At 46.8% G+C, this 27,600-nt stretch overlaps 1 protein-coding gene across 1 annotated transcript in view; it reads left to right on the top strand.

The window, feature by feature from the left end:
• CEMIP (cell migration inducing hyaluronidase 1) overlaps window positions 1-27,600 on the top strand; it is an 867,705-nt gene that overhangs the window by 692,688 nt on the left and 147,417 nt on the right. The window contains exons 14-17 of the mRNA XM_069624168.1: window positions 10,751-10,956; window positions 14,224-14,293; window positions 18,357-18,485; window positions 20,823-20,908. Of these exons, the coding sequence (XP_069480269.1) occupies window positions 10,751-10,956; window positions 14,224-14,293; window positions 18,357-18,485; window positions 20,823-20,908 (491 nt within the window). The remainder of the gene's footprint in view (window positions 1-10,750; window positions 10,957-14,223; window positions 14,294-18,356; window positions 18,486-20,822; window positions 20,909-27,600) is intronic.

Raw genomic sequence — 27,600 nt, 5'->3', positions numbered from 1 at the left:
GAAAGGCTGGGTCTCAGTGTGAGCAAGTCTAACCCCAACAAGGGAACATGTTTATGGAATTATATCTACAGACAGTACAGGATACCGCACAAGAAACCCTACAAACAATGCACAGAAAGGCTACACAAAAAGGATTGTACCTCTTACAGACTTTAGCCTGACCAGTAATAAGCTGATGAAGCGTTTTAAACAAAACCGGCTTCTAATGCATGGTAAAGGGTCCACAATTCCCCAGCCACTACCTCCTCACTATTATGCAGGCCTTATGGGTTATTTCGGCACAAAAGAGCAGGCACATGCTTTATCTAACAGAGTTGGCATTAGCATCTCTTTTTAGTGCTAGCCTGCAGCTAATGAAAATCATGGTGTGGCAGTGTAGAAAGGGCGTTTGGCCTAGTGGATGTACAATTTGAGGCAACTTCTTTGATTGATTTATGTGTTTAAGTGTGGGCACAGTATGGCATGCTCGTCAGAGCCACATACACAAAACATTCCAGAGTGCTATTGTATGGACATTGGACATATCAGAAAACAACAGGTATATGTGCTGTTACATAAGGGGGCACCACATAGGCGCCATTAAACAACAGGGTGGTGGCTTGGGCAGCACACAAATCATCACTGCACATATATGCCTGCATTGATTTGCCATGGACTACTGACTGCATGGTGAACTCTGCTTTCCTAATCTAGGTGTCAAGCGGTATTGAGGTGCCATCTGGTGTGCGCACAAGGCAGTCGTTGGCTTGTTTAGAAAATTAAAAGACCTTTGCTGCTAAGCTGATGCATTTAGTCCATGTCCCAAAGCAGCTACTAGAATACTTAAGCAAGAAAATGACAGTTAACCTTCCCATGGATGGGCCATATGTAACTAAAAGTGATATACAAAAAAAGTTTTGGTGTGTCAAATAAAGAAACATGAACATAAAGAAAATAGTTTTCAACTTTTCTGTGTGGCACGTTAATTCTCTTTTGCATAGGTTTGATCAGCTAACTGACACGTGTGCAGGCCTGGTGAATAAAAAGGCCCCATGTTCAGTTCTTAACACTGAAATGTTAGGCACATACTGTCTAAACACAATGGCTTGTTAAATGAGCCATTGCTTATAAATAGCCCCACTTGGAAGGCTGTCCGCACAAAGCATGAGGGGCAAAAGGTGGGTGTGTGACTGCAGAGCATGCTACATGCTCCGTAGGAATATGCATTCCTTTACCTATTCCGAATGTATCACAGTCAGCAGCGATCACACAGGACTCAGGAGGCTGACCTTGTAATGCGATGGCGGAGGTGTGTCTGTGTCAGTGCATTGCCTCAGGCCTGTTTATGGCCCATGTGCCATGCCCCAAGGGCCTCTGTTACACCACTGCCAGCAGCCCTGCAGATGCTGCAGGCCCCTTAATGACTACTTACCACTTTCTTTTTTCAAGAAGAGCATTTAAAGTGGGCGCGATTTACAAGTGATAGCCCATTTAAGAGCATTGTTTTGGATGAGATGTTTGTACTATTTATGTGTTAAGAAATGCAACTAGGCCTTTGCATTCTGAAATCACACACAAAGCACCAGTTAGCGGCTTACATTTATCCTCTCCTGCAGGTCAATTACAATATATCACACAAAACAGTTTTAAATTAGCTACATTATTTTCAGATGTTCATATTTTACGCACCAAAAAGCCTTTATTTTTGTTAGAATGTGATATCTTCATCACATCATATATGAACCCTGCATTTGTCAAACACTGAAACACAAACGGGTAACCTTTTCACACGTTACACGTTATACGTCTTGAAAATACAAAGGCAATATATTTGCCTTTTGCTGAATTGCATTCTGGTATTTGTAGTCCCCCAGTCAAGATGGGGGAGTAATGCCACAATTGTACATTTTCTGCCTAATGTATTTCTGTCAGGATTTATATATTTAAGTGGGTACCTTAATATGGTATGTGTACTTTTCAAGTCATCTTCATAAATCAGAGTATTGTTGTAAGCCAGACATGGGGTTGACGAGGGGAAATTATGAGAGGGCAAGTGAGTCCAGAATATTTGCCAAGGATGTTGCAAGAGAGGTTGCAATCCTGGGGACCGGTGCAGTTATTTTTCCCGATTGTAGCCATGTGCTGCTTTTAGGGGCACAAGTAAAGGATACATGTGGACAATAACATTTTTCATAGGGCGGATGCAACCCCCTTGGGATGTTTTTGAGGTCGGCAAGCTTGCTTAAGCATTTGGCTGCCAGGATTTTAGCCAGGTTGTCGTGTTTCCAGTGCACACATATGAAATTATCATCAAAGCACATTCTCGTATTGGGATTTTTTTTTTCTGGGAAGATTTCACTACATATTGCTGGGTTTAAAAGGTGAGCACCTTTTATAATTTGCCAGTGTATTTATTGGATCATTTCCTCTCTCGGGTAATTTTTCTGTTGTTGATCACTTTTTTTGAAATGCTCTTCTGTCTAGTGCACTTTCTTCTAAGGGGAATGGTAAATTGAACTAAATTTGCATCTTCCACTTTAAGATATGTTAACATACTGTGCATGTTTTCTTCGGTGCCAGTTTTTGATTTTCGCTATGGGGCAACGTTCCCACACTAAGTGAAGTGATGGAGCCGTACTCATGGCCATGTCAAAACACCAGATTTCACAGCACATGTTGCCACAGCAAAAGGAACAAAGACATATCATTTAAAGGAAGATCCAAACGTACAACATTTCAGAAACAGTCTCCAAACTGGCTCAGTTGCCTTTGCATCTTTCTGCTGTAGGATCCCATTCTATTTTACACCGGCATACAGTTTTGGCCTGCTTACCCCCTCCAATCAAGGCTCACGGGGTACATTAATGAGGCTCCCTTCTCATTTTGTAGTGAGCAGCACTTGATAAACATTATTTGGTATTATTTTTTTGACAGTCAAAAGAATCCTTATCTGTAGCTTATGAAGTAAAAGCATATTGCTAATCTGGACAATATTTATCTTTCATTTATTTATTTTTACATTTGTAAAGCACACCAAGCCTGTAGGTATCTAGGATCTAGTATTGCCCAAATATACACAGAGTAAAAGTGAAAAACAATCGTGAAAACTTCTACAAAAACAGCAGTTTGTTTCAGTTAGCAAAACACAAACACCATATTTTCGCACGCCTTCCACAGATAGTGGTTTCAAATCATAGTTTTAACAAGATCTTTTGCAAAATGTATTTCTACGAATTACATCTGGGAGGAGATGTGTTCAGGTTCCTGAATTGCAGACTGCTCTCAAAACCTTTTATCACACTATGCCCTTATCTTCCAAAATTAGAAGTCTGTACAAATTATTCAACTCACACTGTCTGCTACTTCAAAAAAAAATGCCTCACTCCTGATCTTACCACACAGGGTTGGACTGGGGCATAAAATTGTCTCGGGCACCAGTGAAAAAGTGGGCCACAGTTGCAATTGGCAATTCATTTTCTTTGTGACAGACTGAGTAGGACCTAAGGGGGAGGTGGTTGATGAAATGTGATACAGATTGTGCATTTTAAAGAATGTATATTCAGTAACACTGGTCAAAACTACTCACCACATGGTGAAGTAATTTATCAAAAAAGTGGCCCACTTTGACCTAAAACACACTAGCATTTTGTGTTTTTGGTTCGGGCATTGCCCCATTGCCCTATAGGACAGTCCGAGCCTGTTGCCACATAGGTAAATATTAATAGTGATCATTCATATACTGGACGTCACGCTGTATTTGCCAACTACCTTAAGGCATGACAACATGTTGCTAATTTAACTTCCCATGATACCTTTGCGTACTAAAGACTAATTCTGTGATATCACTGATGTCACTATTTATGCAAATTAGGGCCACACATCTTTTGACACCCAGGGTCCCGCAAATTCTAGGGACGGCCCTGCTTCAGTGGTGGAAATGGAAATAATTTAAAGGTGAATTCCCACAAGTTCCGGGTGGCGGTGGAGTTCCGATGAGGTGAAGTTATGAGGGGCAGAGCTGACAGTTGAACTCCACTCAAAGGAAATGCTCAAAATAATAATTTTAAAAGGGTGCCATTTCTTTTATGCTGCTTCTTTCCAAAATCCACACTGTACATCGATTCCACTTTAAATCACTTTCATGGCAGTGATACACCCAAATAACATATGCTATCATTGGCACTTTAAAATCGCTTTGGGATCCCATTATCTGATGAGGTGTGAAGGCAAGCTGCAAGTGCTGGGGTAGGGCTTACATCTGAGGAGGCTGTGGTAAGGAGTCTATTTTGCATGGCATTTGCCAGACTTTGGAAACATTGCTGTCTATTGATTTCTATATCAACCTTTCTCCCTCCATGCAAAGTAACCCCTTTAAATTTTAGAATATTGGCAGATTATGTGGCAAGATTTGTGAACGCCGTTTGCCTGCCTCCTGCTTCAACATGTGCTGTAAAATGTGTTATTTTGATGTATTGCAAGATGGCCACAGGCGAGTGAGGACGTGCAGCCCAGAGCTCCATTCTGGGCCAAAAAGAGCAGGCTGCGCTACCCCAGCCAGGGTTGGCAGACCGGGCACCGTAGGACTGAGGCACTGGAGGAGTGCCTTGCCAAGTGGAGGTGGAAGACTCGGTCAGGTGCAGGGGTGTGGTGGAATGGGCCCCCGGGAAGGAATCCGAGGTGTGGCAGAGCGGGCCCCCTAACAGAGGCGATTCGACCCCGTGGGTGGGACACTGGGAGTCTCCTGGTGGTGGCTGGGAGCCCAGCGTGGCACTGATGAAGAATGCAGAGGAGGGCAGTGATAAGGGCTGACCCCGAAGCGCAACAAGCCCGGCTGAGACACAGGTAAGCCCAGAGGGCACACTGCGGTGGGCCGGGACACAGACCGGTCCAGGGGGCCAGCAGTGGAGGAGGAACCCACCAGGAGGCCTGGGCAGCCCCGGAGCAGACAGGGGAAGCAGCGGAGGATGGACGCAGCACACCGGAGACCCAGGAAGTGAGTGAGGAGCCCCGGGTCTCACAGTGAGGAGGAAAAATGAAGCAGCGAGGACCTGAGGACCCTGTGAGGCCTCTGTATAGCACAGAGGGCTGCAGGTGTCAGCCCAGCCCCCAGCCCAACAGCGGGAAGGAGGGGGAGGGGCTCATCAGGGGTGTCCACCAAAGGCGGCCACAGTAAGTCATCTGATGTGGCTAACCCCCGGCAAGCGGAGGATATTGTGTGAGGGGGACCACAGGGCAGGCCCAGGGCCCAAATCTGTCCCAGGATACTGGTGGAGTGGGGCCCTACGGACAGGAACCCATTGCCGTGGGGAGGGTGTCCCCTATGATGGGATCAGGAGGACGGAAGTGTGAATGGTACTTTAAAGACCAGGAAAGAGCAGGAGAGCTGAGGTTGGAGCTCAGAGATTGTAAAGGACCGGCCTCAGCTGTATTGACGAGAGGTTTGGACCACACCCGGTGACAGGGTAGCAGGGTAGCATAAAAACTAGTTGCATGGACAAGTAGGGTCTTCTGAAGGTTTTTTCAGAAGGGGGCGCACAAGGAAGTGCTTGAGGGAGGAGGGGAAAGATCCAGTGGCAAAAGAGTGGATACATGAATCATCAGGGGCAGGAGAGGCAATGTTGTCCTTAATGGTTCTGGAGGAGCAGGGGGAAACCTGTTTGCAGGAGACCTTCATGGATCTGACAGGTGTGACAGGGGAGAAGGAGGAGAGCGAGGAAGAAGGAGGGTGGGAGGCCATAGTAGGCATGGGGGAAGGGGACGGGGAGATAAAGCAAGGGTGCTCACAATGTCCAGAGTTTTAGTGGTGAAGTGTGTGACCAGTGCATTGCAGAGGGCCGGTGACGGAAGAGGAGAGGAGGAGACTGCGGTAGGGTTGGCTAGTTCCCTGCTGATTTTAAAGAGTTCAACCGTGTTGTTTGATGCATCAGAGACCCACTCCTGGATGTGGGCCCTTTTCTTGGAGCAAATGGAGAGTCGGTATTGCCTTTGGAGCAGGCGACCGGCCAGTTTGTCAGAGGGTGAGCCAGAGGTCTGCCACTTCCGTTCCGTGAGGTCATGGAAGAGAGTAGATGCTGTGGTAAAGGAGTCCAAATGGATATTGAAGTCACTCAGGAGAAGGGGTTTAGAGGTAGTTGAGTGGAGAGAGGAGCAGAAATCAGCCAATTCAGAGAGGAACAGGGTGGTAGTGCCAGGGGACCTGTAGATAGTGGCAATGGTCAGAGAGGAGGAAGGAGAGATGACCAACTTGCAGACCACGCTCTCAAAGGAAGAGTAAGACTGGGTGGGTATGAGGGAGGAAGGGATCCAATCAGGCAAGATTAAGGCAACCCCACCGCCAGCACGGTTGGGTCATGGCTTGGAAATAATATTGTAGCCATCGAGAAGAAAGGAATCAAAGCAGTGATTGAGCTGGCATTGAGCCACGTTTCGGTAAGAGTGAGAATGTCGAAATCAATGACTTCAAGATGGAGGCAGACGTCAGCGGAGTGTTTGTTGGCTGAGCGGGCGTTAAGTGTGGCTAGATGAAGGAGGTCTCCACCGTTGAAGGTTTTCCGAGGAAGGGTACAGGGGCGTGGTACACCAGTCGGAGGAGGAAGGACAGAGAAAGGGGTTGCGGGAGAGGCAGATGAGTGAAGGAAGTTTATGAGGGACGGCAGGCGCCGGTCAAAGAGGAGGTTGGGTTGAGGACCCTGAACCAAGATAGTGCCAGTGTGGTAGACATTAATGATATAGCAGGATGATGTGAAGCCCACCAAGAGGACTTCCCACTTGGTGCCACCGTTAATGGGAGAGGATGTGAAAGGGGAGAGAGTAGATATGACATGAGGAGTCCATAGATCTGGTAAGTGGACAGGGAAGAGGATATCGGTGAAGACATGTCTGGAAGTTGCGCTGACATAGGTGTCTGCAATGCGAAGGCCAGAGTTGGCACTCAGTATGTCTTATTTGTGCTTTTCTTCTTCCAGACTTCGTGAGAGAGGCAGGGTAGGTGATAGTGTAGCAGTTAGAGATGATAGGAGAGATAGTGAGTGGCAGAGGATTGTTGAAGGGAGGTGGCTACACAGCACAGTCCTAGCCCAAACTCACCAGGCGGCCTAGTAGATACAGAAGGGGCACAAAATGCAATGCAAAAAATGACGTGCAAGATGTTAGAAACACACCCACCTATGTTCCAAAATGAAACAGGGTACACATTTCTGAAATTACCGGAGGGATACTGCCAAATGTCTAATGACCCCCAATAACTTCCTGTCCGCAGTACAGGACGTCATCCTTTCTCAACTGGATCATGGAAATGCCCTACTGGCCTATCCACCTCTACCCTGGCACCAATGAGAAGCGTCCTCTGCCATCCTTTGCCACATTATGCTCACACACATCAAGCACATTGGTTGTACCTGCAAGAATGTATCGCCTTTAAGGCAAGCTGCATTATTTACAAATCAATCACGTTGCATGCTCCCGCTAACCTAGCTGACAAAGTCACTCTCTCTGGTGGCCAAAGCTCCATAAAAAGCCAAGACCTGCTCAGATTAGAGCTGCACAAATGCAAAACAGTGCTAAAAGACCCGTCACCATTAGACTTGGACCTGTCCAGAAAGGAGTACTTCTTTATGCACCATTGGCACCCTGATCCCACCTGCGGGACCACACCTATCATCACTAATTACTGTTCCTATTGCTTAATTATATGTGACAGAGCCCCCCTGCAACTTGTCTGTTGTTTGTTTCCTTCTGAAGCACTTAAACCCAAGCACTATACATACATTAATGAATTGGTACAATCATAGTTATATTGATAAATGTAACAGAACAGAGTAGAACTAAAGGAAGACAAAAAAAAAGAACGAAATGTAATGGTGAGCCACTAATACTGTACACACGAAGGTCAAGCAAGAGAAATTGCTGCGAGCCAATGTAAGATTGAAACCAAGGTAACTAAAAAAGAGGATAATAGCGGAGACTTAGAAAGTTCAAATGGCGCTGAAGGAAGAAGCCATACATTGCAAGGGGAGCACACAAGGAAGTAACCACTGGAGCACAGACACGTTCAGGCAGTAAAGTTATTCCAAAGTCACTCCTGCACAGAGTAAAGGTGACCAAAGCTGGATGGCCACACCACCAAGTGGCCCCAGACTAGTAAAAGTCGTGCTCAAGTGACAAAAAGAAACTACCAGTGCCCAGGCCACCCGGACAGTTAAAATCATCAAAGTGCATTCAAGTGCACGAGAACCGCAGAAGGATGGGAACTTGTCCCCGTTTACCTGCATTCCTTTCAGCCCATTTTTGGTCACAACATTCCACTTCAAGGCTGGTGGGAGATTAGGTGTTCATCAGGGTATATGTATTTAAAGGAAAGGTTTTTATGGTTCCCCCACTCCCCCAAAACTTGAGTACCGGTACTCTCCGTCAGCTTGGAGAAGACCTGATACTCAATATCGGAACAAATGAGAAGTGGCGGTACTAAGTGCTGATTGGGACCGGCCCATTGAAAGAACTGGATTAGAGGATTATAGCTAATTGGACATGGGTAGTTCGGAAGTAGGGGTGATTACTGTGAAGGTGACTGGCCAAGGCTGGGTAGCAAAAGAACTCAATGGGGCGGGGTGTTGGAGAATAAGTGAGAGTGATCAAGCCATGGGTTTTTTCTTGGAAAAATTCAAGTGAATACAAGTGACTGAATTTGTGGAAGCGAGTTAGTCACGAAGGCGGAAAGCCAGTTCCCTGTAGCCATTGTCTATACAATCAATGCAGCCTTGGAAGTCATTAAAGACTCCCGGTGCTCTTTGCATTGGTAGTAATGTAACTTTGTTTTTTATTTTATTTTTCTTTTTTTTATTAATGGGAAGGACACCTCCAGTTTCCACCTTCTTTCTTTTTCCTTTTATACCCATCCTTATTCTTCTTTACATTACATCACTGTTTATGATAAAAAAAATACCAGAAGTCTTGCACTGATGTTTTCACATATTACACTCGGGGAAGGTTTTCCTTTGCTCTCTTCCAGGCTTATTTCTTTATAACCTCTGTTGTCTTTGACGTAGGTCATGAGACCACAGGGATGTTTTGTGTTTCTCCAATGCCCTTCCAAAGATCTTCTGCATCTTAGAATTTGCAGAAGCCATCTATGAACCTCCAGTTAACTTCAGCTTCTGGTACCATCAGGCAATGGAGTGATACTGTCAAGAGTTTGAAGCTTGTCCAGAATCATGTCGGTGTGTAGTTTGGTGATGTTGAAATGGCAACAAACTCTTGGATGAAGATGTTAGAAGTAATAATACCTTTCAAGTTTCTGGACCAGATGTGGACCAGTGCCTTGGTACAGAGATGGCTGGTGTTGATCAGCCAAGCTGAACTGGATGAGGTGTGGGTCAGAGGTTGGTATTCAGTGATGCTGGCAATAGATGACACTATTAGGACAAGGCATTGGGCACCATTATGGGTGAGATCACTGAACAGATAAGAGTTGCGCAGATATCTATTTCTGTGACTACTTATTTAGCAATGTCATTAGTGGGGACGTCAGCCCAGAAACCTGTAAGGGAAAACCTTACAAATAGCCTAGAAAATAATTCTGGGCTTGGCAGAAATGAACAATGTTGTGAGCCAGTGGCTGTGATCTCACCCGCGACATGGTGAAAGTGTAGCCAATCACCCTCTGAATGTATGTGCACTACTTGAGCAAAGTACTCAGTGAAATTAAATGGAATGGGCCCCAATCCAGTCTGGCTGCCAATTTGTGTGATAGTGAATTAAGAGGAGAAGGCATTCACTTGTGGTCCTTCTTTGTTGTCAATGAAGGTGGGTCTATCTGGTTATCTTTATTTTGTGCCAATTTATAAAATGCTTTTATGTCCTACTGTCTTCATTTGCTGTGATTTAATTGTTCTCAGCTCGCTGCCCAAGGCAAGTGAACAGGTTAAGAATGATTAAACTGTACTGGTGGGCCTGTGCGAGAGCAGGGTCCAGCCGTATGGAATCAGACACCGCAGGACAGCAAACTACAGCCTCATCTACTGTCCCAGAGAAACAATGCAAATGCCAACAAATCAAGCCGGCACTGCAGGATTCACCCAATTCCAACCGCCTTCAGACAGGATTCCCAACGCAAGTGCCTGAAGAAGGCTCCAAAGCGATGATCATCGAGTCTAATCCAATACTGCCACATACACTCACGAGCGGTCTACATAGGATTACTTCTATCGGGTATCCTTGTATATAGAGTTCGCCACAAATGTTGATTGGTATGTGGGCCTTGTAACCGCCGCTTACCGATAACCACATCAATGGTACCGATGTTATGGATCTTGAAAGGATGAACGGCAAAGGCTGCACACAGTTACAGTGCTTATACATTATTCAAGTAGGTATTATTTGGTTCTACTTCTACAGCATTCACATTACCTAAAGAGCTATCCAAGCATAAAACATGATTGAACCTGACACACACTGTCAAATCTGTCAGAAACGTCAATGGCTTTGATGGAGCGGGCTGTTGTCAAGGCGATAGCGAGAGGCCAGGTGGACTGGGCCAATATTGGGTTGCTATTCCTTTGATGTAGGACACTCTACATCCATCTGCAATGAATGTTAATAATGACTGTATGGTGAATGTGTCTTACATGTTTCCTAGGTTTAAGATCTACCCATCCTTGGCAGGGGGTTCTCGAACTGATCAATTAACTGTTGACAGGAGATATGTCCTGTGCCCTGATTAGCCCATGATCAGACTAGGGGCATGCCCCTCTTTTGTTCTGTCTTTTCCATGCAGGTGAAGGATGTGGTGGGCTACGACACTTTAGGACACTGCTTCTTCACAGAGGATGGCCCGGAGGAGCGCAACACCTTCGATCACTGCCTTGGATTACTCGTTAAGGCGGGCACCCTGCTGCCATCTGACCGAGACAGCAAGATGTGCAAGACCATTACAGAGGACTCCTATCCCGGGTACATCGCCAAACCCAGACAGGATTGCAGGTATGATATGATAGGTTATTTATAACGCTCTTAATACCCAGAGGTTTCTAAGCACGGACCCGGTGATCGGACCCGGGGATCGAAACTGTGTTACTCCATGTCATCTTACTTCCAAGGCGAGCAAGTTGCCCCTGAGCTATCCTCCTGAGACAAAAAAACAACAAATGGGGGTGGTGGGGCATCACTCTGGCATCGCTCTTTAGCTGGGTCACAAGTCACAGCCTATTTAAAGTGGCCTTCCCTTTACCCCACCAAAGGTTAGTCGCTAGATGAAGGAATTGTGGCTGGTGGCCCTGGTTGTTTTTGAGCAGAGTATTTCTCTCCTCATTTGCATAGAACGAACTTAGCAACACCAAAGAAGCTATTATCTAACAGCTGTGAGTGAACTATTCTGCAAGGAGCTCTAATTCTAAAGGTCTTACTTTTCCACTGGCCGTGTAAGTAATTAAGTAACTAGTGCATTATTTGTGCCCAATTCTACTGTAGTGGGTTTCCGGTGACCAAGCTTGTCTGAAGGTATGTGTGCATTGGACCCATTAGACAATAAGTATCATTGGCAGCCTTGCTCATGCTTTGCTGAACACAGCCAGGCCGACCAGTGATGCTTACTCACATGCTGTGCCAATTACCACATCCAGGCAACCAGATGTGTGAGACTAGTAGGCTGGTCCTTTTGTGTGTGCTGCTCAACCCTATGGCATGCTGTCCCACCACACTGAAGCCATGAGGCCAACTTTCTCAACTTTATGAAGACTTCCCTCTACTGCTCAGAGTACAGCATCAAAACCCATTGTATCATAGTGCCAATGTTCATTGGTGCTGGTCAGATGATGAAGACCAACCTCACCAAGTTTTGGGTTACCCTGGGAAGGCCCAAGCACATTTTTGAAATGTTTAGGTAAGACCTCATCGATGACCGAACTCCCTCACAAAGGGTGGCTCTCTGAGCAAACATCAACATCTGCCGCTCTCCGGCCACTGCTAGACTTTGCAAGGACCAATCTACTCTCTCAGTTGACCTCTACCCCTGGCGCTCTGAGATTGTCAAGTGATGGTGGTGTGCAGCGTTGCCGTATATATCTGTATGACAGAATTACCAATGAATTGCAGGTGGGGGGAAGGGCAGTGCTATTCCCCATGTTTGGAGTCCATGCAGCTCCATGGGAATTTTACAGATTTACTGCGAGCAGTAATTTCCACTACGGCAAATCTGCTGCTTTTTGGCCTAAAAGTGGAGGATTCACCTCTAGCATCTTGCCTAGCAGTAGAGGATTTACCTCTAGCATCTTGCCATGAAATGGAGGATGTATCTCTGGCATCTTGCCGAAAAATTGAGGATTTATCTCTAGCATATTGCCTAGAAATTGAAGATTTGCCTCTAGCATCTTGCCTAGAAGTGGAGAATTTCCTTTCCAGCATCTTGCTTAGAAGTGGCGAATGGACCTCCTCCCCATCTCCCTGTCCCCTCATAACCCTCCTTCCCCTTCCCACTCCCACTGGACCTTAAATCACGTATTTGAATTATTGTTCCTCTTCCCTTTACTACCCCCTCTCCCTTCCTCTCACCTTTCCCTCACTTCCACTATCTAAGGAAACTGTTCTACATATTGTTTAGCTGATTTGTCTCATGATTGTTAACTTGCTTCTTCCATTATTGTACCTTGTTGATATATTGTAAAGCGCTTTGGACTAAAGCGCTATATAAATCTAATAAACATAAACATCTCTAGCATCTTGCCTAGAAGTGGAGGATTTTCCTATAGCATTTTGCCAACCTGGGTCGGATTTATCTCTAGCATCTTGCCTAGAAATGGAAGATTTGCCTCTAGCATCTTGCCTAGAAGTGGATCATTTTCTTTCCAGCATCTTGCTTAGAAGTGGAGAAAGTATCTCAAGCATCTTGCCTAGAAGTGGAGGATGTTCCTCTAGCATCTTGCCAAGCTGGGTAGGATTTATCGCTAGCATCTTGCCTAGAAATTGAAGATTTGCCTCTGGCATCTGGCCTAAAAGTGGAGAATGTTCTTTTCAGCATCGTGCCTAGAGGTGGGGGATTTACCTCTTGCATCTTGCCATGCTGGGTAGGATTTATCTCTAGCATCTTTCCTAGAAATTGAAGATTTGCCTCTGGCATCTTGCCTAGAAGTGGAGAATGTCCTTTCCAGCATCTTGCCTAGAAGTGGAGGATTTTCCTCTAGCGTCTTGCCATGCTTGGTAGGATTTATCTCTAGCATCTTGCTTAGAAATTGAAGATTTGCCTCTGGCATCTTGCCTAGAAGTGGAGAATGTCCTTTCCAGCATCTTGCCTAGAAGTGGAGGATTTTCCTCTAGCGTCTTGCCAAGCTGGGTAGAATTTACCTCTAGCATCTTGCATAGAAGAGGATGTATCTCTGGCATCTTGCCTAGAAGTGGAGGATTTACCTCTTGCATCCTGCAGGAGGTACACTGTCTACTTCAATGGCAAACCAATAATTTAGGGGTGCAGTAAAAGGGCCAGTAATATCGTTACCAGAGAAAATACTGGTGATGCAATTCCCATACACTTTTTTACTGCGCGGCTGAACTTGTAACGATGCCCACTGTGAGCTCTTCCCCCTCAGAGCCACGTCACTTAAATGCTGTCATAATGTGCGTTGCAGAGCTGTGAACTCTGACAGTGACTGTACGGTATGATATGATAGGTCATTTATAACGCGCTTAACACCCAGAGGTTTCTAAGCGCGGCCCCGGGGATAAAATCTGTGTTGCTCCGTGTCGTCTTGCTTCCAAGGCGAGCACGTTGCCCCTGAGCTATCCTCCCGAGACACGGTTCGGTCGGGCCCTGTTACACCAATGGATGTGTTTAAATTATATTAAATAAAGAAAAACATGTCAAAAGAGATCTGCCATCAGTTGCTTTAAAAGAGCCTCCCTTGCAATCATAGGGTCCCGCGACACCTGCGGAGCAGCTGCTCAGCCTATAATCAAGGGGTAACGTCTGTGTACATCAGAGAAGCCACAGGTCCACTCCCGGGCACCGTTCCGTGCCCGCCCGCCTGCCTGCCATCCTGGCGTGTGAGTGGACGATGCTGCAGCTGTTCCAGGGTTTGAAAGCAAACGCAGGCTTCTATAGAAAGCAGCCCGCGCCCGTCTGTGGAGGGCTTCAGGCTGCACACAGGTGGCACGCGGCTTTGTTTCTAACTTGTTTCCAGTTGCCGAACAGCGCCAGGATCAGTTTTCCATGCTGGCCCCTAACGTTATGTAACCGCGTCTCTTGCTGGATTTTTGCAGCGCTGTCTCCACCTTCTGGATGGCGAATCCCAACAACAGCCTCGTGAATTGTGCAGCGGCGGGATCCGAGGTAAGAGATGCACGCGCCAGACAGTGATCCCTGACCAGCAAAGAACAATTACACCCAGTGAACCACCTTTCACAACGCAAACCATGCACTGACCAGATGTCCCTGACTGTCCCCTGACCAGCAGAGAACCACACAGATGCAAACTGCTGTGGAGCTCAATTGCAATGGGCACGTGACGTAAAGGAAAGCCATGCAAGCCTTGCGTAAGGCTTTCACGCCGTTCATTCATGCCACGGCCCATTTTCATGCATTCGTATGGTGGAGGGGTGGATCGTAAATTGCGATTCTGCCACTGCCTTCTTCTCCTGTACACAAATACACCAGCATGCATTTTCATGCTGGCGGAAATGCTATGGAGACAGCCAGCTTTTTACACCAGCAAAACGCAGGCGGACTCCATTGGAATACATTGTAAACGCTGCCTGCCATGCCTACATAGCAGGCAGCGTTTACTCAATTTGCACGGCGGAGTGCAAAAGGGAAGCATACAAGCATGTTCACTGCCCATTTACACTCCCATTTTGACTCCGTCGTGCAAATGAGGCAAATGACACGGCGATGACCTGTGCATGCAAAGGTGCAAAGATAGCAGCATCCCGCTGTGTTATTATAAGAGACTCAGAAATAAACTCCTGCATCTCAAGGCTGATTAGTCATGTAGAATCCAGGTGGACAATCGCCTATCACGAGTACAGACTTCACCCGAGTACACAAGGCTGTAGCACTGGTATAGATGCCTGCTGAGCACACCTTGTATCACTAATACAGACTCCATCTAAGCACACACATCCATATCACTAATACACTCCATTTGCGCTCTCACCCTTGATCCCTAATACAGCTAGCATCTGAGCACACCGTATATCACCAGTACACACTCCATCTGAGTACACGAGGCTATAGCACGAATACAGATGAATGCCGGATGAGCACACCTTGTATCACTAATACATACTACATTTAAGCACACTAGTTTGTCACTTATACAGACTCCATCTGAGCACACCAGTCTATACCGCTAATTAACTGCACTCCCTTTATCACCAACGCAGCTGGTATCTGAGCACACAGTATATCACCAGTACAGACTCCATCTGAGTACACAAGGCTATATCACCAATACAGACTGCATCTGAGCCCACCAGTGTATATCACTAATACAGACTCCATCTAAATGCACCAGTGTATAGCTCTAAAACAGACTCCATCTGAGCACACTTAATCACTAACACAGCCCGCAACTGAGCACACCCTGTATCACTAATACAACCAGCATCTTAGTACACCTTAAATACCAGCACAATCTTCATCTAAGCAATTAGTCTATATCACTAATACATGCGGCACGAGAACACACCCTATTCGCCAGTACAGAGTGAACATGAGCACACCAGTACATATCACAAATACAGACTGCACCTCAGCAAACCATATGTCATCGATACAGACTGTATTTCTGCACACAACCTTGCACAGGCCCAATTCAGCACACCACATACAAATAATGCAGAGCACGTCTGTGCACACCCTGTGTCAATATCATACGGTGTATCTGCGCTCCACGTCCATCACCAGTCGGAGCCCCGTCTATGCACGCCCACATCCCCGCTAAGATGCCGTGTGCATACAGCATACACCACTGGAAGACATCATGCATCTCCACTCACCAGCATAGATTGCATGTCAGCACGCACCTGTTACCAGGAAAGACTCCACTGGAGCACACACTCTATCACTAATGCAGGCTCTCTGATAAACCATCTATCACTCATCTGTACGCAAACCATAGAACTAGCATAGACTTCACCCGAGTGCCAATCATACAATGAATGCAAGCATGTGAGCACACTCTCTATCACTCATGCCGACTCTCTGAAGCACTCTAAATCCGCAATGCAATCTGCATCTGAGCACACCATATAACATCCAGGGCAGACGCCCTTTGTGCACAAGCCATAGAACTATCACACACCCCGGCTGAGCGAATGCACCTCATATAACCCATGCAGGCGACATCTGGTCACACTGTCTGTATCTAATGCTGATTGCATCTGTGCCCACCACATATTAAGTGAGCGCACCACATATTAAGTGAGCGCACCACATATTAAGTGAGCACAACACATATTAAGTGAGCACAACACATATTAAGTGAGCACAACAAATATTAAGTGAGCACACCACATATTAAGTGAGGACACCATATATTAAGTGAGGACACCATATATTAAGTGAGCGCACCACATATTAAGTGAGGACACCATATATTAAGTGAGCGCACCACATATTAAGTGAGCGCACCACATATTAAGTGAGCACAACACATATTAAGTGAGCACACCATATATTAAGTGAGCGCACCACATATTAAGTGAGCGCACCGCATATTAAGTGAGCGCACCATATATTAATTGAGCGCACCACATATTAAGTGAGCGCACCATATATTAATTGAGCGCACCACATATTAAGTGAGCGCACCATATATTAATTGAGCGCACCACATATTAAGTGAGCACAACACATATTAGGTGAGCACACCACATGCCACTGTGAAATGTATTTGTACAGCGCACATGTGTAATTGTGATGACTTCACTCATTTACATTGCATAGGAGCACGCCGTGGATGTGATGTATTTTAACTGGGTTGTGCATAGCAGACTTGTACAATTTGGGCGGCCTCTTGGCACTAGGTCCTGTAAGGGGACGGTTGCAGATAGAGTGGGAAAGGTACAGAGGTGCGTTCAGATCAGGACACCCCAGTCTGTGCGTTGTATTGAGATTCTAAGTCATTGGAGTTGGGGTAAATGGGCCGTTTGTCGTCAGAGGGGAACACCAGGTGAAGCCATCCGGCTGTTTACACACGAACCAGTCCAGCCTGTGAGCAGAGACGGGGCCAGTGGGCCGAGTGGCATGAATACACGTGAGCTGAGTTTATGGGAGAGGGGTAGCGGCACAGTGTATTCATCCAGGCGGGAGGTGTGGGTGTGTGGAGCTACCGTAGGGTTAAGACACTGTCTCAGGTAAGCCCGAAGATCACATTCCTGGGTCAGACCAGAGGAGGGAAGGAGAGAAAGAGGGGCAGAGTCAGGCTGGGCAGAAAGGGAGGAGAGGTAGGAGATGTTGACAGCCATGCCCAAAGGCTGTGTTCCTCATCCAGGCCAGAGGAGGGAAGGAGGGAAGGAGAGAAGGAAGGGCAGAGTCAGGCTGGGCAGAAAAGAGAAGAGACAGCCAGAAGATGTTGACAGCCAAGCCCAAAGGCTGCATTTCTGGCTCTCATAAGAGGAGGGAAAATGAAAAGGAGGGTGAGCTCTCATAAGAATAGGGGAAAAGAAAAGGAGGGTGAGTCAGGTTAGACAGAAGAAGAGGATGGGAGAGGCAGCATTCCTTGTCCTGGCTAGAAGAGAGAAGGAGGGTGAGAGTCAGGAAGGGCAGAAAACGTCAAAGGGATACGGGGTGTTCACAGCCAAGCCCAAAGGCTGCAGAGGGAGAGAGGGTGAAGGTCAGAGAGGACAGCGAGGGTTGGAGGAAGTTGGGGATGTTGGCACAGCTACTGAGCCTGTGGGGTCCATTCCAAGAGCTGACTAGACGAGTGGGGAGCTGAGGAAAAGAGGGGGGCCCCTGAGTAGAGGAGTGAGACAGGTGAGGTACAGAGACCGGAGAAAAGGGGGTGGGGGTGAGTGGCAGGAGAGGTAAACAGCTACTGCCAAAGACTGCAAGATGCAGAGGGGAGTGAAACCAGAGAGAGGCTGAGAGGGTCGGACGAGATAAAGACAGGAAGAAAGGAAGCACATGGGTTAAGAGGGGATGAAAACAGTAAAGAGTATATGGTAAAGTACATAGACCTGCTGATGCCCCACGAGTCAGTGTAATATGAAGGCTGAGGACAACCTACACATCTCCCACAGAGTTCATCCCAGGCATGCCTGCTTAAAGAGGCTCTTAGCTGTGCCATATTGGTATGTGTATGGGTACCTTTCCGGCCCAGATTGCTTCGCCCATCTTAGTAGTGCCACATCGAAAGAAGAAATCTAAAGCCTTGTGTGTTTTGTTTTGACAGGAAACAGGGTTTTGGTTCATCTTCCACCATGTGCCCACAGGACCATCCGAAGAACTCTATTCCCCCGGGCACTCGGAGCACATTCCGCTGGGGAGGTTCCAGAACAACAGAGCCCATTCCAACTATAGGGTAAGTTCTCCGACAAGGATGGAAGAAAGACTCAACCACCCTGCAGCCTTTTCACAGGTAACTGTACCAGGTGGCAGAAGAAGCAGTACAAATATAAGCACGTAGGAGCCACATAACATCCCATAGGACGAAATTCGAGCACACCCCATCACACTGAAATAGACAAAATACATTGCATTCCGAGCAGGAGGGCACACACACAGCTTATCCACACATAAAATACAGCCTCCACTGGATTATGAGCTCCAATCAGTCCATACAAGACACACACACACACAACACTACCAATCCGAAGGCACTTCCTCTGGATGTCACTCCTGGTAGGTGGATCAGTGAGGTGCATTTATATTTATTTGGAAATGGATGCCAATTTCGATCAGAAGTGCCTTGAAATAACACCTTTACAGATGGTGGAGACATTGCCCCAGAAGGGTGCCTGTACATTACAACAAAGGTTAGATAGAACAAGTGCTGAGCCAGTTTACGAGGGTGTGAAAAAAGTGCGACATAGACTAGGAAGAAAACAAAACTCAAACAGTTGACTTACAAAGGTAACATTAACTTATGGGAGCAAATGCTGCAAACTAAAGAGAGGTAATGTAAAAATACACAAAACGACATTATTACTTGGAACTAGAGGGGGTGGTGGTGTAAGGCAGGGAGGATGGGGGAGAAGGTGGAGGAAGCGCCCTCTTTGGCCAGTAGGTGAAGTTTAAGCTGAGTTTGCAGATATCCACAGTCAGGATGGCTTCAAATGTGAGGGGCACCAGCAGGTTCCATTGGGGCGGGGTGAGTAGTGAGAAAGAGCAGGAGCAAGGGGAGACCCGGAGGAGGGGGAGGCATGGGACAGTAGGGTGGAGTCAGGAAGGTGCAGCAGAAAGCTTGAGCAGTAGTCCGATTTACTGAGCACGAGGGGGGAGATGAGAGTGTTTGTAGAGTGCTGAGTAAGAAAATGACAAATGCTTTTAATGTTAAGTAGTTTAATAGGAGACGCAGAGGTAGTGGTTGTGATGAATTGTTTCAGTTGGAGGTCGCTATCAAAGAGGACCTAGAGGCTGTGAGCCATGGACGAGGGAGCAAGAAGGTCAGGCGGCAAGGCGATGGGGGAGGGAGCATAGGGATGGAAGTTGGAATCCAGGAGAACGATAACTTACGCTTTCAAAGAGTTCAGCAGCAGAGAGACATCCAGTAATATATTGCAGCAAGATAGTTGCTTATCTGGTCCAAGATGGCGGGGATGAAGTAGGAAAAGGAGAGAAAGGCGTGCATGAGCAAAGCGGTGATAGTGAAAGCCAAAGAAGGAGACATGTCTTCCTTGTCGGAGTCATAGAGGGTGAAGAGCAGAGGACTGAGGACTGATCCTTGGGGGATGCAGACAGAGGCCGGGGGTCCGAGGTTTGTGAGTTCCAGGAGATTGGAAAGGAGCAATCTTCCACTTAGGAGCAGATCTGAGAAAAAACAAGATTCTGCAGAGTGACGAGAGGAGTCGAGTGGCAAACAGTTGCAAAAGTGGCAGAGAGGTCTAAAAGGATGAGTATAGAAGAGAGCCTGGAGTGGTGAGAATCAGAGAGAAAGTTGGAGACATGCATGAGTGCAGTCCCGCTTGGAGTGTTTACTAAGGAAGCCACATTGAAGTGGATCTTCAAGGCTACTATCCTCAAGGTATTTAAAGACCACCCACTGAAGAAGCTCAAGATGTGAGATGTCATAGTTCCACTAGGTCTATAAAATGACTGTATAACTGTGGACCGTTCATGAATTGACCCGCCTGAAGGACCTGCACTGAATCTACGAGAAACATAAAGGCCATACGCAAAATCACCCCTTTTACCCTGTCCAACACCCTCATAGGAGAAGGGTGGATGGAGGGCAGGGTGCCATTTAAGAGGAAATCTTCAATATATGAGAAAATAAATGTCAATGGAAAGATTGAAACAAACAACTCCAGTGACAAAATGAAGACTTAAGTAGCAGGTCTTTTCAGGACAACCCATGAATTGAATTCCAAGGTTAATCCTTACAACCTCCACCCTGTCTCCTTTCTCCAATTGATGGCATTCCGTACACGGTCATGGACCATTGCAATGATGAAAGGAATGCTGCCAGAAGAGAGGGAACCTCAGCAGCTTACCACTGCCCAGTGACATTGGTGGCATTGCTTTAGAGACGGTACAGTGCTGGCTACTGCGTATCTTCTGCAGAAATACCAGGCCAGGCCTAATATCACAGAATCTCCTTTTGACCCGGTCTGGGTGCAGGTGTTTTCTGTTTGATGTGTGTGGTTGTGGTTTTGGCTCTTTGCTTACTTGTGTTTCAATGTGCTTTTCTCTTTTTCAGGCTGGCATGATTATTGACAATGGGGTGAAAACCACGGAGGCGGATGAGAAGGACAAGAGGCCCTTCCTGGCTTTAGTGGGAGCCAGGTATGAACCATCTCAACCATGTATATGACTGGCTGTTTAATGCTAGGGTTTACACAAGCATCTCTCTGTCTGTGCATTTGACAGTCAAAGGACATTCATTACAGCAACTGATATGCCTTGCAGCCTTTTCAGTGCATAATATATCCAAAATGCATAATTTCTATACATATTCTGGAATGCCCATGGGATTGTGGGTGAGTAGGAGAGGGACACTGTGGCCTAAGGGTGAAGAAGACATTCAATGATGGGGGTTGAAGAAGACCTCGGTGACATAGTGGGCATTCGCATACGGTACCCACACATTCTTAGAGCAGGATGTTAGATTTGTATATTTGCGACAGGTCGACTGTTGTGTTAAAATGGCGACCATGCAGCTGCACTAGAAGTGCAGGGCAGGCACAGATACATTGTTGGGTAAATAAGAGTGATAAAGGAACACCACAGTCCTAGAGGAAGGTACAGTCTCGGAAGGATAGCCCAGGAGCAATATTCTTGCCTTGGAAACAAAGTGACACCGAGCAACACAGGTTCGATCCCCGGGTCTGCGCTGAGAAACCTCTGGGTATTAAGCGTGTTATAAATAACCTGTCATATATCATATCATTTTGGGGCCTGATGGGCAGTTTTGTAAGGGCTGGAGAGACCACTGTAATTATGAAGCACCCTGTCCTGTCGCATTGACTGACGTGTGGATGTGTAAAGGATACACAGGGCACATGGGGGATGAAATGGGGAGACACTGCTGCGGGTGAGCCGTCGGAAAGGAGGTTGCCATGGATTTTCACCACTGCTAAATTTAAATGATTAAAAAATAAAAACGATTCAGTGCTGAGTTAGAAAGATAGATACCCACTCATAGATTGCAGCAGTAAGGTCACCTCGATTCCATTGGATGAGGTGAACCTGGATGGGCTGGTGTTCCAGTGGGCCTGAGTGGCATGAAGGCCAGAGGCATGAGAACTGAAGTGGGCATGGGTCATGAAGTGCAGCTGGGGGGAATGGGGAAGAAGCAGTTACAGAGCATGAGGTCGTGAGGAAGATATAGGGGCTTAATGTGTGTAGTAGCATGGCACATCCTTCTTCACCCCCCCTTCCCATATAGCCTATACGATATGTACAGAATATACAGAATGACGGTCTCTTCATTTACTGTGGCACCTTATCTGAGCAAGAGTGGGCACAGCTAGTCTCCTCTCTATGTGAGGCTGGTCACTTGAGTTTTTGATACAAACAATTATTCTGAAGCGGCTCTATTTGTGTTAGGGTTGTAATTAATATGCTCCACTGCGTCCACATTGTGTGGCACAATTCATTAACCCAGAACTCTTTCACACCTTACGCTTCAGCCCCACAGCCTTAAATAAGCACAGGTAGACAAAGACGCGCATCAAAAATACGCTAAATTCCCTCGGAAACAAAGTTCAAGAGCCACCAATCAGCATTCAAGATTATCTTGAATACCCTGCCATGTTCACTGAGAGGATTCACAATTATACCTTGAGATAAATAAAACATGTGTCCTAGGACCCCCAAACGCTAGGTTTGTAGGTAAAGAGGCAATGGGGTGGGGTGGGGCGGGGAGTAAATCGAACACAGGCTCAGCATTCACCTCTTGGTGGAAGTAGGAAAATCACATATATGGCGGAAGAGCGAGCTAGAGAACATCACGCGGATGTGTCGCCCAGACTGTCAGAAAGCTTGTCTTATTTTAAGGTGCCTCTCTATAGTTTAGATGGACGGCTTGTGAGCTGATGAGAACCCCAGTGGCACACAGTGGTGACGCGGGCAGTGAGGGTTAGGGGGAATAAAGTTGGTATGGCTGGCAGAGGATGCAAGCAGACTGAGTATTCACTAAAATATACTTTTTGAGAGTGTAGAGGAGGTCCCAGATATGGCCTGCACCCCAGCCCCCCATTTTGAGGTACCAAGAACATACTCACCAAGGTATGTGAAGTATGAGGAGCAAATAAACCAACAGAGAGCAGCATTGGGCCTCTGCCCGGTGCCCATCAGAAGAGCCATACCTGTTTAAGTGCCTATAACGAGACAACCATGGGCAGCTCGGTACCCGCTGAGACAACCGTACCAGCAGTTGACATGAAATGAAGACTACTTACAGACTGTCCCCGAAGAGACCCAAAGAGCCTTAATGGAAGACAAATGGTGACGACATAAGAGCCCGGACAGACATACAGATGAACATAAACGACAATCGAAAGATGACACACAAGGACGAAATATAAAGAATAATGATGTAATGGACTTGTAAGAAGAAACGATGTTGATATATAAAGAAACGTAACCATGAAGTGAAATGAAAATATGCAACTAACAAATGCCTGTAAATAGGCTTGGAGCGCAAGAAGCTGAGGAAACGGTACTGCTTGCAATGCTTAGTAGGAGAATAGAGCTGCAAGCGCTAATTATATATCTACCTCAATGAATGTTATGTTATGTTACTTTGCGTCTCAAAGCGCTGGTAGGTTGAACGCCCTCAGGAACCGAAGTTCAAGTCAGTAGAGAGAGTATAGAGAGTCAAAGGTACGTGTGAGCACCATATATGTATGCAGCTGGTGTGGCATTTGTGTAGTAGCTGCTTTTTAGCATTAGGTGTGGTGGTTGGGAGATCAGGAGTATGTGTTCGTTCTGGCAGGGTGATACAGAGACTGATTCTGGCTGCGTTAGGCCTGAGGAGAACGCCTAGGCTGGGGTGTGTGTAACCAGCAGTGTTTAGTTAGAATGATGTGGAGTATGAGGCGGATGTTGGTATGAGAACAGCTATACCGAATGGTGTCATAGTATCTCTGTGTTCTAGTTGAGTGGTGGTGTAAAGAAGAGAGTAGGCGTGGTGATGTGATATGATTGTTTATGTGCTCTTTCAAACGTTCTATGTACTCTATACCATTCCATGTATGTCGCATACTTCTATGTGCTCCAATCTGTTCCACATACTCCAATCTGTTCCACGCACTCCAATCCGATCCCCTACACAAGTCCGTCCCATGCCCTCCAATCCGTTCTATGCACTCCAATCCATTCTATGCACTCCAGTCTGTTCTATGCACTCCAGTCTGTTCTATGCACTCCAACCCGTTCCATGCTCTCAAATTCGTTTCATGCCCTTTAGTCTGTTCCATGTACTCCGATCCGGTCGGTGTATTCCAGGTTGATTTATGCACTCCATCCACATATTTCACCCGTACTTTTCACATATTATACTAGTACTTTCCACATACTTCATTCGTTCCATCCACATACATCACCCGGTCTATCTACATATGTCACACGGTCTATCCACATACGTCACCCGGTCTATCCACATAAGGCATCCGTTCCATCCACATACATCACTCATTCCATCCACATACTTCCCTCATTCGCACATTCATCCGCTCTAGGCGCTCGTCCGCTCTAGGCGCTCATCCGCATTAGGCGCTCGTCCGCTCTACGTGCTCGTCCGCTCTACGTGCTCGTCCGCTCTAGGCGCTCGTCCGCTCTAGGCGCTCATCTGCTCAAGGTGCTCGTCCGCTCGACACATTCATCCACTAGAAGCACTTGTTCTTTCTGTGCACTCACCCACTCTATGCACTCACCCGCGCTACTCACTCACCCGCTCTACGCACTCATCCGCTCTATGCACTCACCCGCTCTACGCACTCACACGCTCTACTCACTCACCCGCACTACTCACTCACCCGCTCTACGCACTCACCCGCTCTGCGCACCCATTCGTCCGTTATGCACGCTCGTCGGCTCTGCATATTCGTCCGCTCTGCATATTCGTCCATTCTGCATATTCGTCCGTTCTGCACATGATCTGCTCTGTACACAGATCCGCTCTGTGCACCTGTCTGCTCCGCGCACTCATCCGCTATTACGCACTCATCCGCTCTTACGCACTCATCCGCTCTAAGCACCCTTTCGCTCTAGGCACCCATCTGCTTAACGCATTCATTCGCTCAGCGCACTTATCCACTCTACTCGCACATTCGCTCTATGCACTCAGCCGCTCCACGCACTCAGCCGCTCCACGCACTCAGCCGCTCCACGCACTCAGCTGCTCCACCGCTCCATGCACTCATCCACTCCACGCACTCATCCGCGCTATGCACTCGTCCTTTCTGCACATTCATTTGCTATTTACACTCGTCCTTTCCATGCATTCATCTGCTATTTGCTCTATGCACTCCTGCAGGGTTACACACTCCTCCGCTCATACGCATCCATCCGCTCTACACACTCATCCACTCTATACAGTCGTCTGCTCTACACACTCTTCCGCTCTACGCAATCGCCCACTCTATGTATTCATCCGCTCTAGACACCCTTCCGCTCAACGCATTCGTCCGATCTACACACTCATCCGCTCTACACACCCATCCATTCTACACACTCCTGCGCTCTACATAGTCATTCGCTCTAGACACTCATCTGATCTGCATAATCATCCGATCTACACACTCATCCGAATCTACACACTCATCCGATCTACTCACTCGTCCGCTCAGCGCACTCATCTGTTCCACGCGCTTCAACCATTCCATCGATTTCGTTCGCTCTACTCGCTTTGTTTATTCATCATGCATTATTGGTTCAGGCCATGTCACCTGCCATACGCATTGGATCCGTTCTGTGCTGTCTATCTGTGTCATGCACTGCACGCGTCTCATGTACTTGAATCGTCTATTCTGGACTTTCCATTTAAGCCATTCACTCATACATTCTAAGTCATCTGTCTGTGTACTCATCAGTCTCCTGTATTTGTCTTTCCATTGTCTTCTCTTTATTCATTTCGGTCATTTTGTCCATTGCAATCATTACACCTATTTCAATATTTTAAACCGCAATTACTGTTTTCGTACGATTTATTCTTTTTATCCTTTTCACTGTTTGTCCTTTTATTTTACATTAGCGGTTATTAGTTGTCTATTTCTCGCTCAGATCTTGTTGTTGTATTTTTATTTGTCTTTTTGTTATACAAGATCAGTAGTTTGTTGGGTTGGTGTAATTGCGATGCTGTTATTCAGTTCGAGTTAGTTTCAGTACAGGGTTGGTTTTTAGGGGAAGAGCCAAGTTTTCAGTAATTTGCAAAAAGACATTAGATCTTCAGTTAGGCGGATGTGGGGCGGGAGTGCGTTCCACAACGTTGGGGCCAAGGCTGAGAATGATGATCCGCCTAACCTGAGTTTGTTTTAGGTATGACTAGGAGGCCACTGAGCAAGATCTTAGAGTAGGTGGAGGTTGATAAGATTTTAACTTGTCTTGAAGGTATTGAGGTCCGGTTTTGTGCAGTGCTCGGTGAGAAATGCATAAGGTTTTGAAGGTCACCCTTCGGGCCACCGGAAGCCAGTGCAGAGTTTTGAGGGCTGGGGAGATGTGGTCTCTCGGGCCGAGCGCTAGTAGTAGTTTGGCTGCCGCATTTTGTGCTCTTTGTAGTTTATTCAGTTGGTAAGCGTGGATTCCGAGGTAGAGTGGGTTAGCGTAGTACAGTCTTGATATAACAATTGATTGGACCACGGAGAGTCTGTTGGGAAAGGAGAGATATGGAAAGATGCGACTAAGAGTTTTAAGGTGTTAGTGGCAGGACTTTGACACGTTGTTGACTTGGCGCAAGAGTGTTAGCTCAGAGTCAAGGGTGCAACCAAGGTTCTTTACTGACTTAGAGGGAGTGGGTGAATTGCCCATGGCAGATGGCCAGGGTAGTGGGTGTGGAAGAAGTTCAGAGTTGACACATATCATGATTTCGGTTTTGAAGGGGTTTAGCAAGAGGTGGATTCTGGTCATCCAGAGCTCTATGTCGAGGAGGCAGGAAGCGAGGTCAGGTCGGCAGTTGGGATTTGAGTTCAGGAGTTTTAGAATTAGTTGGGTGTCATCAGCGTAGTTGTAACACAGGATGTTGTGCAAGCAAATTATTGATGGGAGGGTGATTAAGTAGAGATTGAACAGGAGGGCAGATAGGCATGCTCCTTGTGGGACTCCCGTGCCGACTGGTCGGGCTTGGGAGGAGTAGGTGGAGAGTAGCGTTATTTGGTATCTATCTTTGAGGAACAAAGCTATCCACTTCAGAGCGGTTCCACGAATTCCTAGGGAGTGGAGGTGGTCAAGGAAGATTGAGTGATTAATTGTGTCGAAAGCGGATGATAGGTCGAGAAGGATTAATGCAGTGCATCCCGCGGTATCTGCCATGATTTTAAGGTCATCCCAGATTGAGGTTAGGGTGGTTTCAGTTCCGTGTCGGGCTCTGAAATCTGATTGAGCAGGGTCTAGGAGATTGTTGGCTTCGACAAAGGCATTTAATTGGGCGTAGGCGGTTCGGTCTATGAGTTTGGCAAGGAACCTTGTGTTTGAGATCAGGCGGTAGTTTTTGGGCTCGAGAGGGTTGAGGGAAGGTTTTTTTAATAGAGGTTTCACGTGAACCGTTTTGAATGCGTTGGGAAAATTCTGGAGGCAAGTGAGTCATTTATGATGGTTCTTGCGTGTTCTTCTGCACAGGTAGATGCGAAAAAATTTTTAAGGGTTGTGGCCGGGCAGGGGTCCAGCGGGGAGCCGGATGGCTTGCGGGCGGAGAGAAGTTTGAGAAATTGGACAGTTGATATTGGACTAAAGGAGTCGAACGTTGGTTGGCTAGTGGTCGCTGGCGGTGGGATGGCTGGTATGGACGGTGGGTTGCCTGGTGGGTATAGGAGAGCGAG

Source organism: Ambystoma mexicanum, chromosome 11, assembly GCF_040938575.1.
Source record: "Ambystoma mexicanum isolate Mex_15411 chromosome 11, UKY_AmexF1_1, whole genome shotgun sequence".
In the NCBI taxonomy this organism is placed as follows: Eukaryota; Metazoa; Chordata; class Amphibia; order Caudata; family Ambystomatidae; genus Ambystoma; species Ambystoma mexicanum.
The sequence above is the reverse complement of the archived record's forward strand: the minus strand, read 5'-3'. Positions and strand labels throughout refer to the sequence as shown.